The sequence below is a fragment of the Kogia breviceps genome, chromosome 3, assembly GCF_026419965.1.
Source record: "Kogia breviceps isolate mKogBre1 chromosome 3, mKogBre1 haplotype 1, whole genome shotgun sequence".
Lineage (NCBI taxonomy): Eukaryota > Metazoa > Chordata > Mammalia > Artiodactyla > Physeteridae > Kogia > Kogia breviceps.
The window spans coordinates 77198354-77217856 of record NC_081312.1 but is presented as its reverse complement, the minus strand read 5'-3'; the positions used below and the strand labels follow the sequence as shown (position 1 = coordinate 77217856).

At 38.6% G+C, this 19503-nt stretch overlaps 1 protein-coding gene across 4 annotated transcripts in view; it reads right to left on the bottom strand.

Annotated features, from left to right (window-relative positions):
• The window catches only part of SLC12A6 (solute carrier family 12 member 6), a 92080-nt gene that overhangs the window by 3581 nt on the left and 68996 nt on the right, over positions 1 to 19503 (bottom strand). For all 4 annotated transcript variants that reach the window (XM_067028896.1, XM_059058613.2, XM_067028897.1 and 1 more), the window contains 17 exons: positions 18416 to 18657; positions 16190 to 16404; positions 15069 to 15227; positions 14794 to 14892; positions 14465 to 14522; positions 11209 to 11383; positions 10791 to 10909; positions 9470 to 9568; positions 7167 to 7286; positions 6047 to 6151; positions 5472 to 5640; positions 3901 to 4096; positions 3158 to 3327; positions 2286 to 2417; positions 1604 to 1711; positions 1219 to 1403; positions 682 to 815 (listed from right to left, as the gene is read on the bottom strand). In XM_067028896.1, the coding sequence (XP_066884997.1) occupies positions 682 to 815; positions 1219 to 1403; positions 1604 to 1711; positions 2286 to 2417; positions 3158 to 3327; positions 3901 to 4096; positions 5472 to 5640; positions 6047 to 6151; positions 7167 to 7286; positions 9470 to 9568; positions 10791 to 10909; positions 11209 to 11383; positions 14465 to 14522; positions 14794 to 14892; positions 15069 to 15227; positions 16190 to 16404; positions 18416 to 18657 (2485 nt within the window). The remainder of the gene's footprint in view (positions 1 to 681; positions 816 to 1218; positions 1404 to 1603; positions 1712 to 2285; positions 2418 to 3157; positions 3328 to 3900; positions 4097 to 5471; positions 5641 to 6046; positions 6152 to 7166; positions 7287 to 9469; positions 9569 to 10790; positions 10910 to 11208; positions 11384 to 14464; positions 14523 to 14793; positions 14893 to 15068; positions 15228 to 16189; positions 16405 to 18415; positions 18658 to 19503) is intronic.

Genomic DNA, 19503 nt, shown 5'->3' with positions numbered 1-19503 from the left:
GTGCTGAAGGGGTCCCATAAAGACAATCCTGGAATTAGGGTATGAAGAAGAACCTTATCTTTCCCCCTCAGAGGAGATTCCACTTCAACTGCCTCTCCCCTAACTCCATCCAAAAGAGAGAGGCTTTGCAAACTGGGCAGAGCCTGGAAAGGAGAAGGGCTGTGGGTGTTCCATCTCTAGGACTGTCAGAAAGGGTTCCATACCCTGAATGTTAAAAGTCATGTTGCAAATATGTCACCTAAAAAGTCTCTTTAGGGTTCAGAGAGAACCTGTTATACCCAACTCCCCTGAAGGAGAGTAGTATCACTAAGTAAGGATCCTTGCCTGAGGCTTTTAACAGTCTTCCCTCCTCAAGAGAGGAAGTCATAGACAATGACTTTTACAGTTACTTAGTGTCCCATCTAAAACACAGGCTAGGGCTTCCCTGGTGGCGCAGTGGTTGCGAGTCCGCCTGCCGATGCAGGGGACACGGGTTCGTGCCCCGGTCCGGGAAGATCCCACATGCCGCGGAGCGGCTGGGCCCGTGAGCTATGGCCGCTGAGCCTGCGCGTTCGGAGCCTGTGCTCCGCAACGGGAGAGGCTGCAACAGTGAGAGGGCCCGCGTACCGCAAAAATAAATAAATAAATAAAACACAGGCTAAGATTTTTCCCTACTGGAAGTTTTGCTCTCGGAAAGGATACAGTTTTCATCACCCTCAGGGTTTCGGGGTGGCCCTGGCATATTCAACAAAACCAGCTTTGCTTCATGGGACTTGTTAACTATAACCTCATTGAGCTTCACTGCTGTATGCATCCGCCTCACATTGGACTGGTCCCTGGAAGGGGAGCGTGGTGGGGAAGAAACAGGTGGGTTAAGGCAAAGAGAAAACTAGGCATATCGTCAACTTTTAAAAACTTGAGATTTTAGAGGTTTTTTGCTTTAACTATGATTGATGTAATGAACAAATGATTGATTGCCTTATAATATTGATATCATGGTTTTCTCATTCTACATTTGCTTGTTTTATACCAGGAACACAGTATGGACAGGAAGAAAGATGGTTAGCTTGTGTATAGTGTTAATTGGTAGCTGATATGCATAGGCAAACAATAGAAAGATGGCTGGATTTGGGGTGAAATGAAGACTAGATTCTGTCCTGTGTATTCAGGCAGTGCCACATCTGTGGCACTAACTAGGATACTGTGTTAAGTGATAAGCTTGTGAGTAGGAAAACTTACGGACGCATGTTAAGTAGGTCCTGGAATCCTTCCATTGACTTGGCCTTTTGCCCCCGGGACGCCATGTACTTGTCTTTTGTCCAGGTCATGTGCACCTTCTCCTGATAGGTCTCTGTCTCTTCATCCTCATCAGAGCCAATGCTGGTCAATCGTAGCATTGAATTACGATCTTTTACCAGCTGTGCCTGAGGAAGGCCCAACATAGCTATGACTCTATACCCAATTTTCTCTCATGCTTCATCTTTAATTATTTTGAAATATGGTTATAGTGGAATAACCAATAAAGCAATCAGGGAAGAATCTGTCATGCTGAGAACAATACTATCATCCCTTTCAGTGATAGACTTCACAGGGCCAGGATTAGGTCAGTGCAGCAAAATCTCACCTCTCTGTCCCGCTCTGTTTTGGATAGTCGCATGTGCCGGAGCATCTGGGACCTTTGCTCCATCATCAGGGTGCGCTCGTAAGTATAAGCTGAGATGTCACTGTCGTGCTGCCGTAGATATCACAGAGTAGGCAATAAGCACAAAAGAGAAAGAACCATATATTTTCATTTCCACTCACTAAATTACACCAGAGAAAGTATCACAATATCAACCTAGGTTTTAGTTCAGTCATTGAGCTACATAAATATAATAATATTGTGGATTGTAGATCAAATCCAGAGACCTGAGTCTTTTCCACAGTGTAACCATGACATATGTGTTTCCTTGAAACACAAAACGAAAACCCCAGTCTTATTTTTTTAATACTTACAAGTTATTTAAAAAAAAAAGCTATGTGTGATTTTAGCATAAGTATATGAACTGAAACTTAATAAAACTATATTAAGCAGATAAGAATCTGGCAGAAATAGAAGGGCTATGGAACAAACAAACAGGAAAGCAAAAATTAAAAACTACCACTAAATACACATCGCATATGCATTGTACTTATCTAGATCAACAAATGAGAGTTTTGTTGGAACTAAGGAATTAATCCACATTTGCAGCTGAAGAAATTCCCAAACCAGAAGAGGTTCTAGAATGACAGGGTAGTCTCTCTGATCTCAAACTCAGCTTTCTCACCATCTCCACCACTTCCACCTCTGCCTCAATGCGAAGGTGATAGAGGAACGTGGCCAGGTCCTTCTTCATCTGAATACTGTTGTCTTCTAGTTGGGCTACTGTGAAGATCCGTATGCTGCATTTTCGCCACACCTGAGAAAGTACCACATATACATGGAAAATTAAATGCAAGAAGGCAAGAAAGAGTTATTTCTTAAAACAAATGGCACTTTTGCCTAGAACAGTCTTGTACAGTTTCAGGGTATATGTTCCTAGATTCTTACTTGCCATATTAATTAATTAATTATCTATCTATCTATCTATCTATCTATCTATCTATCTATCTATCTTACTTGCTATATTATTGTTAGGGCAAAAGCTTGACCAAGGAACACATAAAATATAGTTTAAAGGAGTTCTTATTTCATAACAAGAAAAAAACTGGCAAAAAGAAAAAGATGGCACATGATACATTAAGAAGGATGCTTTACTCAGATAGCATACTGATGACACTGTGCAGACAATAATACTTAATATTTTAAATTTCAGTCTTACCAAAAGATGTGCATATATATGTATAAGATACACACACACCCTCTTAGGTTTCCAGTGTTTTGGTCTTTTTCTTTTTTTCAATTCACTTATTAATGTTTTTTTTTTTTTTCCAAGGGCTCATATGGAGCTCTATTAATTTGCTGAATTTCCCTTGGAGATAGGTATCGACTACAAAGAAAACTATTTCTTATAAGGTTGAATCTGGAATCATGGAAAGCCAAGAATAATCCCCAAGTCTTCTAAGCCCCAACGCTATAGAATGAAAGGAAGACTCTCTGTCTAGTGAACCAGGACAGAAGTTAAGGGAGAAAGACTTTTTTTAAAAGGTGCCAAAATACCTTGTGCTGTTTCAGTAGGAATGGTAAGAGCATGAGCATCCCCCCATCGTGCACAATCCACCACACATCAATGTTGCCCTCAGAAAACTGCTCCACATTGCTGGGAAAGAAGGAGATGTTTTTAGCCACCAGCAGGGCCAGATGGGCAGCAGTTGTCACTCGAACTGTGCCTAGGGAGAAAACAGAGAATCAGCATAAGCACAGGTGAATCCTTAGGCTTACCTTGCTTCCCACCATGTCAGCCAAGAAAGGATAATGCCCATTGACAGTTCTTTGAGCAAGATGTTCTATTTACACAGTAGGCTATACCAAATCAAGAAACGGAAATCATTAAGAAAAATTTGAATAGCTAACAGAACTAGACTGAGAACTATGATTTACATTACTAGGTGTATTCTGATTACTACATTTCTAAGTGGGGGATACATGAATTGGGGAGATTTTGATGCTGAAGACCAATTCTTCCAATTCCTGTGAGAATGTCAATGTGGGAGATCACACATGGAAATATGGCAATTTCAGAGATAATTCCTAATGTAAGACTTGGCAAGATAAACAACTGATGAACATTATGTAAGGCTGGAGGGGGAGAACAGAATCAGGTTATTACTACTAGTAGTTATTTAGGTGCCCTATGAGACTATGCTTCAGCAAGGACATCGTCTCTACTTTAGGGCTGGGGGGTGGGGTTAGGGTATATCCTCTATTTGAGCCCTCAGGATAGTATGAGAAATGTTTTGTACCAATAAAAGTCTTCCAAGCTCGAGCATCTTCACTCTGGCGCCAGCCATTTGGCCACCCCATCACCACTGTGTTGTGCTTCATGCCCCCAAGGCCACATGACTGGATGAGGTGGGAAATGCCCTCTCTCAGCTTGGCGGCCACCACCAGCTGGGAAAATCCTTTCACCTTCTCTGCCTCCATTAGATGCTTTATGGTCTGAAAGAGAGACAGAGTCTCAACACTGAATTACTTCATCCTGGGTTTTTAAATTTCTTACTCCTTCTCCATATTATATTCCCCTCCCCCTTCCAAACTCTGCATAAGATCGTTATCTTCTACAGAACAATTCAAAAAGTTTAATTTACCCCAATGAAATTTTATTATCCTTTGCCTTTTTCACTTGCTAAGTGCTTACTACGTATGTAGGTAGTTGTCTGCATGTACTGATAGTTCCTCTACCTTTTCCTCTCTTCTGCTTTTCTTTCTAACATACCAAACAAATTGAGAATAGGGATCATCACAAAATGAATATTCAATATTCCTTCTTAATTGCCCAGGGTGAGTGTGAACATAATCTCCTTCCTTCCTTAGTCCCAGTCTTGCCCTGACTCATATGACTAGAAATTCAATATGATGATTCAGTTTCAGTTTAGAATTATTTCAGGTATGTTTTCTTTTATGCTTTTGCTACTTCCACATCCCTTTTGATATTTTAATGGTGATTACTTGTGACACTTGTATTTCTTTTACTATTCTTTTATTTATTCAAGCCAGTTTGGAGATAATATTTCATTTAGTCTTACTTCACTCTCTTGGTGGAAAGGTAGAAAGAATAACGGTATGGAAAATGGATATGATTTTCCCAAAGGCACAGATTAAGTCAGCAGTGTAGCTAGGATAATCGGGGTCTTGATTTCTGATACTGTGGTTTTATTTATTTATTTATTTATTTGCAGTACGCGGGCCTCTCATTTTTATTTATTTTTATGATCGTTCTGGACTAATGTTTCTTCAGCATTTCTAGTTCTAGGGTTTCAAAGCATTCCAAAATGAAACCCAGTAAAATTTTTGAAATGTAACTGAAATTTCTCTGGGGTGAGTTCTATCATTTATAATAAATATTAGAGTGAAATCTACTTTCTTCTCCAGGAAGAACTTTAATATTCCATAAGCTAATCAGAAGTAGCAAAGGAATCTTGGTCATGGAACCATGTAGATTAGCAAAGAGGAAGAAAATGTGCTCATCACTCCTTGTTGTCACAAGATTGAGAGGAACCATCACCATAGTTCAAGGGATGATTTATTTACATGACTTCTCTCAGGGCTGAGTCAATGTCTGGAGTCTATTTGGAAATAGTGCTTAGCCTTGATAATCTTATAGTTTAGAAATGCTATTTAAATGGGAAAAATAAGTTATTATCTTCTGGTTCATCTTAGTATTTGGGAGAATATGACCATTCAAGTCAGCACTATGAAGGACACCTCCTAGATCACTCAGGAAAGGGATTAATTTAGAAATCCAAGGTCTTATGACTCAACAGCACAAAACCATAAGCTAAATGCCACTAGGTCAATAAGCCTTGACTCTTACCTGCTCAGCAGCTAAAGCTTCACCGTAGTTCTCCAGGAAGTTCCCCACGATGACAGAGCCCACAATAGTGAGACCCTTTCCTGCCTTAAGCTGTGAAGCAAAGGTGAGGAGGCGAGGATGCTTGACATGTAGGTCTTCATCTAGTTTCAGCAGTACAAGCAACTGAGGCCTGTAAAGAGGTTGGCGGGGAAGGGAGTGGGATGAGAAAACACTCTGGGTCTGGGGACAGAATGACAAGTCTACCCTTTAATTCAGGAGATCTGTATAAAACACGTACTTTGACGGAAGGAAGAGATTAGAAAAAATGATAAGGTGCGGCTGCACAGTTATTCTGAATTTTCCCATATTACCTCAAATTGATCAGTCTTGAAGGAAGAATGAAAATGGTAGAAGTCTGGATCATATAGCACATGAATAAAAGGAAACAGAGGATCAAGAATTTAGAATCAGTCAAAGCATGTCCATTTCATGAATTCCTTGAGCCACATGATTTCCTCATCCTGTAATCAATGAAGCACACCTTTCTGTGTGGTAACTCTGTGCCAAACACCACTAAGCTCTGTTGTTTTTTTTACCTCCAGTTTTTAGTGTGTGGAGGTCCTTCTTCCAGCCGAAGCAAAGCAAATCGGGCTGCACTGAGGGACAGCCCACGGATACCATCACCCCATTCTTTCTCAGCTCTGGGAGAAAGAGGAGAAAAGAGCAGAGACAGATTTAAACCATAACAAGTACAATCTCAAAAAACAGTTTACTTTTTCTTTATCTAAAGTAACATACACACAAGGTAGAATATTAAAGCTCATATTAATTATTTATATGATGCTCTCTATTAACATAATGAACCCACAGTAAGCAGATCAACACTACCCTTCATCAACACACTGCACTACACACAGTTCAGAATAAAGGCTGGAAGGGTCACTTAGCTTGTCCTGCGATGTAACTATTCAAAAGCAATAATGTAAAATAGCAATTTGGATTAGGAAATTACTACAGATCCAAAGTTTAAATTATTTCAAAAATAACTGCTGAGAAAGCAAAACTCAATGTAATCTTCTAAATCAAAGTGTTATTTATTCCTAATTTTGGGATGTTGTTAGTGAAGTCTTAGTTGTTACAAAGTTATTCAGGACTAATTTATTTTCCATTTCAGACACAATTCCTTGCCTGAAGAGATAAGCAAGAATATTTATATTTGTGTTATACTTTGTTTTTTTTTTAATTTTTATTTTGTACTGGAGTACAGTTGTTAACAATGTTGGGTTAGTTTCAGGTGTACAGCAAAGTGATTCAGTTATACATATACGAGTATTGAGCAGAGTTCCCTGTGCTATACAGTAGGTCCTTGTTGGCTATTTTGTTTTAGTTTTTTTTATTTCTACTGGAGTATAGTTGATTTACAATGTTGTATTAGTTTCTGCTGTACGGCAAAGTATACTTTAATACTATCATTACTATTTCAGTACATCCTTTTGGTTATCTTTTCACTGATCCATTCATACTTTCTCAACAGGTTCCCTTTATGATCAATGGCTTATGTCTATAAGGTGACTAAGAGAATTAGGGGTACAAAATTTAGGTGCAGATGAATGAAGTTTCCTGGATTCCTAATGCAATTTTCACCAGGCTGGCTCTAACCAAACTCATCAGTTTTGATAGTTTTAGCAGCGATCAAGGTTGTATATCCAGACTTACCCTTGGTACTCAATGTACTTGTAGATCATACCAGCTATTACCATAGCTACGATGGCATAATACCAGGAAGAAATAAACATCAGAGCCAGACAGATACTCATTCCCATGAAAGAGAGGGCCCTAGAAAATTAAAAACAAAAAAAAAATTTTTTTAATGTTTTTCTAAGCAGCTGAAAAAGAAACCTGTGCCAAAGGTGCTTCTTAAACTGGTGAGAAATTTTTTTTTCTTTTTTTTTTTTGCCGTACGCGGGCCTCTCACTGCTGTGGCCTCTCCCATTGCGGAACACAGGCGCTGGACGCGCAGGCTCAGCAGCCATGGCTCACGGGCCCAGCTGCTCCGTGGCATGTGGGATCTTCTCGGACCGGGGCACAAACCCGTGTCCCCTGCACCTGCAGGCGGACTCTCAACCACTGCGCCACCAGGGAAGCCCGAGAAATTATTATTTTAAAAAATTCCAATATATTGCAGATAGAACTTCTGTAAAATACAATAAAAAATGAATTACTAGAAAAACTGTTATATGCTTGGATGCTGTGAAAATGTCACATTGCTATAAAGTTTCTAAATGCTTTTTCTCAGTTTTTATAGTTGTCTTATCATGGACTGGCAACAATCAATAGATCTGCACTGAGCCCTGAACCACCCTTAGTGCTGATGTTTCCCATTGCTGGAAGAACATATAAATGAATAGGGATGCTATGAAAGTCATCTGTAGTTATGAGGACAGTTAATACCTACATGGCAAAGCAAAGATGGGGCATGTAGTTAACATTATTAATAACTCTTTGATCTTTTTAAAAAAAGTATTTCACGTGAATATGACTAAAAACTTTATGAACATTAACACAACTGCAGAACCCATTGGAAAAAAATCTCTCATTAGTTTCTTTACTTTACATAAGGAACTTGGAAGAAAAGAATGAAATTCTTGTTTTGATCAAACAGGTAGACAACTATGCTTACTGAAGTTGTTTTCTGTACAGAATGAACTTAGTTGTATGACAAATTTCAAAGAATAGAACAGTTGTTAATCTGGAGAAAATTGGGATCTAATGAATGAAAATATAGAGTGTAAAGAGAAAGAAAAAAAGTAACAAAAGCAAAATAGTAACACAAAAAAAGTTCATAATGAACTTTTAACTAAAGTTAAAGCTAGAAAGAGGATTAGAGGTGTTAAGATCAGTTGAAGGTCTAAATTTGTGCTAGATAAAGGTTACATCACTACCCACCACTGGTAAGTGAAACTAGAAAGGGATCAAGGAAAAAGTCAGCAAAGAGGAATGTAGCAACTGGTACATACAGGGCATATTAAAGAACTTCTAGCTGTGACAGAAAAGAAATGGGATGGTAGCTAAAAATGTGGTGGCTCCTTTAGGACTGAGGAGACGTGAACACAACAGCAGCAGCTGTAGCAACATTTCATTGAGAGCTTTACTGTGTACCTGCACAGTGTACAGGCACTGTGCTCAGCACTTTACATTATCTCAAAACAACCCTATGAGATAGATAATACTATTAGTCCCATTTTACAAATGAATAAAAAGAAATTTTATGTGGTTATGTGCCTTGTTTAAAGTTACAAACTAGGAAATAGTAGAGCTGACACTTGCACTCAGGTCATCTGACTCCATAGCTCATATTCTTTTTTTTTTTTTCAATTTTTTTAAAAAAATTAATCAATTAATTAATTTTGGCTGGGCTGGGTCTTCGTTGCAGCGTGCAGGCTTCTGTAGTTGCGGCACGTGGGCTCTAGAGCGCGCGGGCTCAATAGTTGAGGTGTGTGGGATCTTAGTTCCCCGACCAGGGATCGAACCCAGGCCCCCTTCATTGGGAGAGTGGAGTCTTAACCACTGGACCACCATGGAAGTCCCCTCATGCTCTTAACTACTAAATGAAATCACATTAAGGAAGGGAGTGTGAGAATCAAAACTGATGAAAACTGATGCAAATATGAGGATAAATGGACAGAAATGAAGCCCAGTGCTTAGCTAAGAGAGAAACAGGCAATCAGATATGCAAAGGGTAGGTTGTTTTAACCTGAAGAACACAGCAGCCTGGGAGTATTTATTTCACAGTTTTGATCTTTATTCTCAAGTGGGTATTATAAGTTATTATAAAACCATATATATAAAAAAACCACAGTAGGATGGTGGAAGTTCATGTGAGCACTGGAAGTTGAAAGAGACAGTAGGAAATGGGTGACAAAGAAAAAATTGTATCGAGAACTCAGAATCTTCTAGTTTTCTAGTTCACTGATGGGTTCTCTCCAAATGTGGGGAAGAAGAAAAAAAAGCTGACTTACCAGTGGTAGTAGCGGAACCGAGGTCTCCAATTGGGTGTTCGAAGTAATGTTTGCAAGGCACATGCCAAGTTCACGAAGAGGTAACACATGAGAAAAAACCTGGCAGAATAAAAAAAAGTAAGAGGAATGATTATTACTGTAAAATAATTCTTCAGAGGTTACTTTAGATAACTAGAGAGATTGTCTATATTTAAGCCTTTGTTCTAGGACTAGCCTTTAATTAAGACTAGGGTGTAGAGGAACTTAACCTCCACACAACCTGCTCAACCTCCGAAGTTCTCTCAGTGAAAGACACAACCACTCTTTACCCAGTTCTTCGTGGGACAATCCCGGTTTCCTCTTCACTACTCAACCTTGTTCCAAATTCACTTATCAAGTCCTATGGATTCTACCTATTTACAAATCTCTAAACTTTGCCCCCCTCCTTTCCACCTCTACTTCTATGAGCATAGTTGAGGCTCTCATTTCTTCTTTGTTGGATTAGTGAAATAAGCTTCCAACTGGCACTCCCAGCTCAACTTTGGCCTTCTTCTAACCTCTCTTTTATACTGAATTGATTATTATGAAACAGAAACATGACAATTTTATTCTCAAAGGATTACCCACTACTTTCTGGTAGAAGTTCCAGGTCCTCTGTGATCTGGCTCTACCTACTTCCCCGCTCTGCACCTCACCAACTCGCAACCTCCCACTCTATCAAAGCCAAACCTTCACTTCTCCAGTTGTGCTGCACTATTTCATCTCTCGGTTCCTTCACACACATTCCCTGCCTGAGATCTCTTTCACCCCTTCACTGCTTAGCAAATAACCAGCCCTCCTTCAAGATACAGTGTCACTTCTTCCAGAAAACCTTTCCTGAGTTTCAGTCTTTGGAGCTCATATAGTGCTCAGTGTTCACCTTGACCACAGTACTCATCACACTAGACAGGGAACACTGGTTTCTTTATCTATCTACCATCAATTCTCTGAGGCTGTGTCTCAGCCATCTTATGCTTATTCTCAGCATACTGCCCAGTGCCAGGTAGGTAGTAAGTCATCAATAAGTCAATAAGTTGAATGACTAGTAATAAAAGCTACAATCAGTTGATAATGAATCAGAAATGAAGGCAAAGAACTTTTGAAGTTATACAGGTAGAAAGAAACCATGACAACTTATGAAGTTAGCCTTACATGAAAAGTCTCAGGAATATTTATTATTTAGGTGAAGTTACACCTATACTTGGTTCTCTCTGTTATCACTACTGTTACATGCCTGATGGAAATCAACATGTATTATACATCACATAAGCAAGAGTAAGTGAAAATAGTAACTGGCTCTTACATGGAAAGAATTGGGGCCACAAGATCCAGGGAGGCGATAAGGATTCCCAGCTCTGCAATGACAGCAGTCAGAAGTAAAGCCCAGGTAGGTTCCCCATTGGCTTTGCTGTGACCAAACACCTGTACATAGAAGGGAAATATCAGACACAGGAGTGTGGGGAGGGTTTGAGTCAATGCTTCCTGATTCCTCTATGCTATGGTTTCATAGCTCTGAAAAATAATAGTATTACAACTGTGGTAGCTTTTAAATGCCTTTACCCCACTCAAATGTAAACTCATACTAGAGATTTAGAGGGTCTTGTGCTAAAAACCCACGTCTTCATATTATATGATCCAGTAATTCCTAAGCCTATGAAGATCACACTGTTTCTTGTAAAACCTGAGAAAACAGGAAGAGGGCATAGGACAGGGTCACTCACCCTCAGAAAGGGTATGATGTTATCCTTGGCTATAGCCTGTAGCAGCCTCGGTGCGCCTGTGAGACTCTGAAGTCCAGCCCCACACGTGGAGAAGAAGGAGCCAATAACAATCACCCACGGGGACGGCCAAGATAAGGTACCCACCACGAGATTACCTTTCACAGCATCCCCAAACCTGGGAGAGAAATCAGAGTGAGGAAATTTGACCTGGAAATAACTTTAGACAATAAAACTTGACTGACATTCCCCCAATTTTTTCTATTTATAATTTTTAGAGAATCAAAATTGAGCTAGACATGAATAATAATAAATGTAAAGGTAGGTAGATCTGATCAAAAGGCACTAGTAGCCTATATTAAGAAAAATATAACCTGTAGGGCCAGAAAATAAGCTAAGCTTTAATTAAAGCTTTTCCCCTCAAATTATCAAAATATCTACTCTGCAGAAAAACTGTAAAAGTATGGAAAAATACAAAAAAAATCAGGGAGGAAATCCATAATCATAACATAACTGCTAACATTTAGCATACCTTGCATATTTTAGTGTTTACTATGTTTTTAAAAACATAGATGAGACCACACTGCACCTATACTTCTGTATTCTTATTAAACTTACAAGCAATTTCCTGTCATGAAAAACTCATGAATAAACATTTTTACACGTTTCTTTACATTATAATTTACATTATCCATTCCTCTAGCGTTGATTTTCTACTATAGAAAATACTGTGATTGACATCTTTATGCACATATCCACATTCACATATCAAATTTTTTTTCCTTATGGTAGATTCCTAAGAGGGAATAACTGCAACAAAAGGGATCAACATCGTTAAATATTTCAAAGCACTACCAAAGTGCTTTCCAGAAAGGGTATACTGGATTTATTCCCACTGGAAGTAGATGAAGGTTCATGTCTTATGGCACATACCTATTTCACACCAGGTCTGAGTACTAAAATTTTAAGTCACTGCTAACTTGATGGGTAAAAAATGGCATCTCACTGTTTAATTATTTACAGTTTTAATGATGTTTTTACAATGTATCACACAAAAAAAAGAAATGTGCAAAAACTAAATGCATATTTCAATAAATTTTCACAAAGCAAACATCCAGATAAACATCCAGTCAAGAAACAGAACACACTGCCAGCACCCAAAATCCTCTCTTATGCCCACTCACCAGCTCTTTCTCCCTCCCCACTCTCCTAATTTTTAATGCTATATAGTTTTACCTGCTTTTAAACTTTAAATAAATGAAACAGTATATATGTTTTGTGTTTGGTTTCTTTGATTCAACATTGTGAAATTTTTCCTTTTTTTTCTTTAGGTACATAGCTGTGGTTCATTAATTTTCTCTGCTGTATAGTTTTCCATTACATGAACACATAATTTATTCATTCTACTGGTGATGGACATTTGGACTATTTCCAGATTTCGCCTCATAAGAACAATTCCACTGAAAGAATCCTTGTGCACACTTCTTAATGCACACACGTATGCATTTGTGTTGGATATACCTAGCAGTGGAATTGCTGGTTCATCAGGTATGCATATGTTCAACTTTAGGAGATAATGTCCAACAGTTTTCTGAAGTGTTATTCTAATTTACACTTTCTATAATTTTTATATTATAATTTACCAAAGCTCTATAAACCCATTTTCAATCACAATCATATAGAAATAATAAACTGTTACTTATTTATTTATTTATTTATTTATTTATTTATTTATTTATTTATTTATTTATTGGCGGTATGCGGGCCTCTCACTGTTGTGGCCTCTCCCGTTGCGGAGCACAGGCTCCGGACGCGCAGGCCTAGCGGCCATGGCTCACGGGCTTAGTTGCTCCGCAGCATGTGGGATCTTCCCGGACCAGGGCACGAACCCGTGTCTCCTGCATCGGCAGGCGGATTCTCAACCACTGCGCCACCAGGGAAGCCCTACTTATTTATTTTTGTTAACAATATTTATATAGCATCTATTAGAGTTCTTGTCTTCAAAGAATTCAATGTAGTATAGGGGACAGAAATATGAAATCAAGTAGCTGCAATACAGTATTTTAAGTGCAATAATACAATATGTTCAGTAGAGTGGCTGAACAAAGGGAGGAGCAGTTATCTGTTGCGTGAGTCTGGGAAATCTTCACAGGATAAAGGACACTTAGTCTAGTCTTAGAGGATGAATATAAGTCTGCCACGTGGGAATGAATATAAGTCTGCCAGGTGGGAGTAACCTATTCTAAGCAAATAACATTGCACCCACAAATACGTGGCTGGATGGAGAGTTGAAACAACAATATTTAACTCTGTGTTATGGCTGGAGCTTAGGGAATTTTTGAGGGAACGGTGGGAGATGAGATCAGAAAGAGGTAGTGAGGGCAAGATCAAAGTAATGGGCATTAAGGGGCTTTGGCAGGCTCCGAGCAGGAAGGTTCTATGATCAAATTTGTGTTTTAGAAAAATCATTCTGGTGACAGTATAGAAGAAAGATTAGACGGTAGTAAAACTGAAAGGGAGAGTATTACAATAATCTAGGCAAAAGATCCTGAAGGCCTGTACAGAGTGACAGGGATAAAAACAGTGGGAAGAATGAGATCTATTAAGATGAAGGGTGAAATTTAAAGGGCTTACAAACCAACTGGATGAGGGAATTGATGGCAGAAGTCTAGGATGACACCTAGGTTTCTGTTTTGAGAAAGGGATAAATGGTAAGGCTATTAACTCCTCAAGATGGGGAAAAAGAGAAGAGATATAGCAGGTTTTGGAGGAAGTTTTCTAGAAATCTCTTGCAAAACATTTTTTTTTGTATTCACAGATGGAAGGAAAAACACTCAGCAGCCTTCATGAAGGAAATGAAGAAAGTTTCAAGATTTTATTTAGAATGCCAATCAGACACACTTATGTCTCAGAGAGGAGATGCTAGAAACAATGAGTTCTAAATTTTTAAATTTTTATTATTTGCCCTCCTTTTACTGCTAGTTTTCCAACAGCTCTCTTTACTATACAGAAAAGTCCTCATTATTCAGACAAATTCACTGCTTTATGAAGTCCTATATCCACTGCATCTTATAAACAACATACTGGCCCTTATTATACAGCTCCCTTTTGGGAACCTATATACATGTATTTTCTAATTGTTAGTTGTGATATATATCTCAGGTGGGTTTTGAGTTTATAACTATCTTGGGGCTGTATGGGATGATCAGACATAATGGAAGATAGACACACGATTGTTACAAAGAAATCAACTACTCACTTGTCTCTGAGAACAACGCCTTCAATACATGCACCAAAAAGAACAACATTGCTTAAATCTATGATATTGAGAGTCAAGGAAACTGATGTTCACCTTCTAAGATGAACATAAACACTCAGAAAACTTCTTCTATCAGTAAAATGAGTGGCTAAATTCACTTATCTCATAAATTCTTTCTTGAGTTTTAGAGATGAGGTGGGTGGATTATCTGATGTGAAGTGAGGTGGTAAAAAGCAGGTATCTTTATTACCAGGATAAAAATACTGATCACCCTTGTTCTATGGCTGTTACTATGACTAAGACTCAGACTGGCTCCAACAAAAGGATACAGACAAAGGAGGTAGTCAGGATGGCGAGGATAGTGCCAATGGGAATAGACTTTTGAGCATCTTTCAGATCTCCAGATCTGTTTGATCCAGCCATGATACCTTTAGAAAAGGAAAAAAGAACAATTAACTTCTTCAGTTCCTGGACACTTTTGATATTCACATTGCTATCAAAGACTACAGGCAAATCTGGGAATCCTGAGAATATAGTTTTGTCTAAGAAAAATCACTCCCTGGGTCTGACTCTTTGTAAAATAAGCAACAGCCCATCTGCTTACCTGTGACGGAGGGAAAGAAGATCCCCACCAGAAGAGTGAAAGAGGTGGTAATGTCAACAAGGACATACTCATGGTTTAAGCTGCCTAAGACATCAGAAGATTTGGCTGAGGGCTTTTCAATAATCTCTCCCTTTGGTATATAATTACTCCAAAGATTCTCTGCAGTGGGAAAAAAGGGTATATTATATAAGCAGCAGCACTATGGAAAGGACATAATTAGATAATATTCTAGCCAACAAAATTCTAAGTCAGATTCATCATTTATATAGCTTTTAAGGGTATGTTTGCTTCTACATGAGCACAGATATATGCACATATATATCATATAATAAAGCACACATAAATAAAAACCTAATGCCTTTTCTCATCTGGTTCACATGTAATTTGACAAAATACTTTGGTACATACAAATGCAGTTAAGTTTACCAATGCAAATTAGTAAAAGTTAAGCGAACTAAAGCTGAATGCCTTATAAAACCTATTTTAAAAAAAAATTAGGCATCAATGCTATTTTGAACACCTTAGTGTAAACTTGCTTACGTGCAAAGAAATTTGTGGACCAAACAGTTAAAATAGAAGTCACTTATGGAGAATTTCAAAAATTTAGATGAGTTAGGAAAACACACATGTGGATGTGATAACATGAAAATAATTCTAGCTGTCACTGTGGGAAAAACATTGGCAATTTTATAATAACACAGAGAATACTTTATTATCTTAAGTTAAAAAGTCATTTGCTCAGCTCTGCATTCAAGAGCAGTAAATTTTAGCAGACAACACTGCAAGGGAGTCCTGAAAAAGGATAAAATCACTAACAGAAAAGCAGAAAGATGTTGAATTAAGAGCTGTGTGCTGAACTTAAGAAGGGAAGTGGCACTATGGCAGTATTGATGGACAATAGATGAGTCTATGATGGCAAAGTCTGGGGACTTCCCTGGAGGTCCAGTGGTTAAGACTCCGCGCTTCCAACGCAGGGGGTGTGGGTTCGACGCCTGGTTGGGGAACTAAGATCCCACAATCCACGTGGCATGACCAAAAACTAAAAATAAAGGCTCAACAAGATGGCAAAGCCCTCCTCAGAGAAAAATTTTTTAAATGTGTCCCCAAACCTCCCAACTCACCTGTAATGACACCGCTAGCCAATCCAGGGATGCCCTGGATTGAAGAGACATTATTGTGAACAAAGTATTCATCACAGGTGGCATTGAAAAACTGACTTGAATTACAGAAGAAGCCCCATAACTTTGACGGTACTGTCATGTTGTTAATTTCCTTGGTCTTTGAGCAAATATCAATGTGCCTTGATGAAAGGGTGCGGTTGCCCAGCATGCAGACCCTAAAGGAAAACAAACAGGGAGGAGAAAGATGAAGCAAGGGGAAAAAAGTATTTTAAAAAAGAAAACAGGTTAGAAACAGGTTAGTATATAGGTTTGCTCAGGAAAAAAATAAAAAATCTCATCTCTAAGAGTTTTTACTGTCATAGATGGTTAAAGAACTAATAGTGACTAGCTCTGTGAATGGTGTCTTACATTTTCTGCCAGTGTAATCCTTACAGCGATCTCACAAAATATGTATTAGTATTTCTACATTGTGGATGGAGGAACTGAAGTTTAGGGAGAAAAAGGAGTCTGCCCGAGGTCATACAGGTGGTAGGTAGTAGTGGCAGAATTCAAATAGAACTGTCTGAAGACGCTATGCTGAGTCATCTTACAGAATTTTTAGGTTATTAACCAATTGTTAGGTCTTAAAAGAATCTTAGAGTCCATTTGTTCTTCTTCCATACACACATACACATACACATACACACACACACACACACACACACAAATATCCACCCCTTTCTTTTTGGCCTAAGAAAAAGCCTTATGTTCATAACAACTCCCTTGAAAATGTTATGCTAAAGGTCAGAGCTTCTGGCGACTGTTTCAAGGAAGACAGCTTGGCTAGAATTAGGCCATCCGTCTATGGCCTAATAAAAAACTGTTTTTGAACTTAAGCTTAGACCCAGTAGGGGTGAGGGTAGTTAAGGATAATACAGATACAAACTGTTGATTTTATTTTTTTCATTAACCCAGAGATATAAATATGAATAAAAGAATAATACACCTACAGTTAAAAATACCTCTCGGGAGGAAAATAGCAACTTTTCAAATCTGCAAAATGATAGCATACATATGCAATAAGCCATGTACCCATTACTCAGCTTCAACAACTCTCAACATTTCCCAGTACTGTTTCATGCATTCCTCTAGGTTTTTTGGCTTGTTCTGCTGAAACATTTTAATGAAAATACCACACATCATGAACTTTTGCCCACCAAAAAAAGAGGAAAAGCATCAAAGGAGAACTTGAGGCAAAATGGAATTTTCCAAGTTAAGATATAGGCAGAATGTAGCCTTCAGTACTTTTATGACTCAAATGGGTCTTCAGTTGCTTGGCAGCCCCTAGACAAGCACACTGAAAATTTATGATGGAATCTATTACTGACATCATTTAGCCAGCAAAAGAAACACTGAACTGGGAAGCAGGAAATCACAGGGTCCATTTTCTTGCTCTGCCAATTATGAACTTTGGGGCAGGTCATTTAACCTCTATGGACCTGTTTTTTCATCTTCAAAAATCTATTTTTCTGTAATCAGGTTAAATCAACATAAGACTGATGAGTTTGATCCCTGAGTGATCAGGGTGACTCTTCAAAGACAGTCACTGTAATACGGTGACAAACAACACTCAGTGAAGTCTAGTCCCTATGCCACTAGTCAAATGGAAAACACGCATCTGTACAAATCCATTTCTACTTCAAAAAATATACCTTAAGGTACCTGTACTACTTATGGTATGTAATATATATATAGAAAGATATATATGCAAAAGATGTGACATTTATTTCCCTTTATTTTATGACTAGAAAGTCCATTACTGTACTAACAGCAGAACAAAAAATTTAATTATAAACATTTAGGTAGGAATCTAGGTTTCCTTGATCTCTTGATTCTTCATCAATAAAAGGAATCTAACCTTAAATACTTTATAAAGGTTGCTGGCAAAACTATGCTGTTTGAAAAGGCCTTTATGAATAGTTCAAATATGCATAATCATTATCAGGAGGTTTTGAAAAACCCACTATCTATATCCAAATGACGGCCACGGCTGCCAGTTGTATACCTGGGACACAAGGAAGAGGATCAGCACAACACAATTTGCTGGGAGGCTTCCCGCACAGATGCTAACTGGGCTTATCCAAGAGGGAAATCTCATAAACTGTGAAATTCTGACTTGAAATGATCACATCACCAGATACTGTTAATGACTACCAAATAACGATGGCTAGTCAGAGAGACACGTACGGGAAGTGTGGAGGGGCAAATGAAGACTTGATGGCTCCAGCATAGATGGCCAAGATGGACACAATGACACAGGCCAGAAAGAGTGAGGCAAACTTGTTCACATAGCGTACACCGATGAATACCACCAATACCATGAGGACCAAGAAGGCTGTGCCATAGACACGCATGTTATTTAGCATGGCTGCTGACTCCTTGAGTGCATCATCACTATGAAAGATGGCAGCTCGGGGGACAATATACACCTGTTAGGCAAAAGAAGTAGAAAATAAGGTAATTTCAGAATAATCAAATAAAAGGGCTGTTGTAGTTTGAATTTGCTTTCATGAAAGAAAGCAAAACTGAGACAGAAAATGACTAGAGACATAGCCTAATTCATATTTCAATCTAAAATGCCTACAGAAATGGGACATCATGAATTTTTTTTTAAAGTCTACATGCCAGGGCTTCCCTGGTGGTGCAGTGGTTAAGAATCCGCCTGCTAATACAGGGGACATGAGTTCAAGCCCTGGTCTGGGAAGATCCCACATGCTGCAGAGCAACTAAGCCTGTGCACCACAACTACTGAGCCTGCACTCTAGAGCTCAAGAGCCACAACTACTGAGCTCACGTGGCACAACTACTGAAGCCCACGTGCCTAGAGCCCGTACTCCGCAACAAGAGAAGCCACCACAACGAGAAGCCCGTGCACTGCAACAAAGACTCAACACAGCCAAAAATTTAAAAATAAATAAATAAATAAAATAAAGTCTATGTGCCATTCTGAATACATACACTCCCAAATGGAGAAACAAGGAATGTGTTAATAATTTATTTAAAGTGTTATACAAAATAATTGTAATGATTATCTTGAGTCCTACTTCTGCTATCATTACTTTAAATAGTAAGAAATACATCCTAGTGAATAAATAAATGAAAAACATTTTGTTTCATTGGGATAAAAACATCAAAAGAGATAAACTTTCTTTTACTTTTCCCCCACTAGCCCAAGTCTTGCCTCTGAGACTTTAACTTTTTGGTTGAGGTGGCAGGGTGCTGGTGATTGGGTGGAGGGGAAGGAGTAGGCAGGCAAAAGATACCCTCAAGCTTTC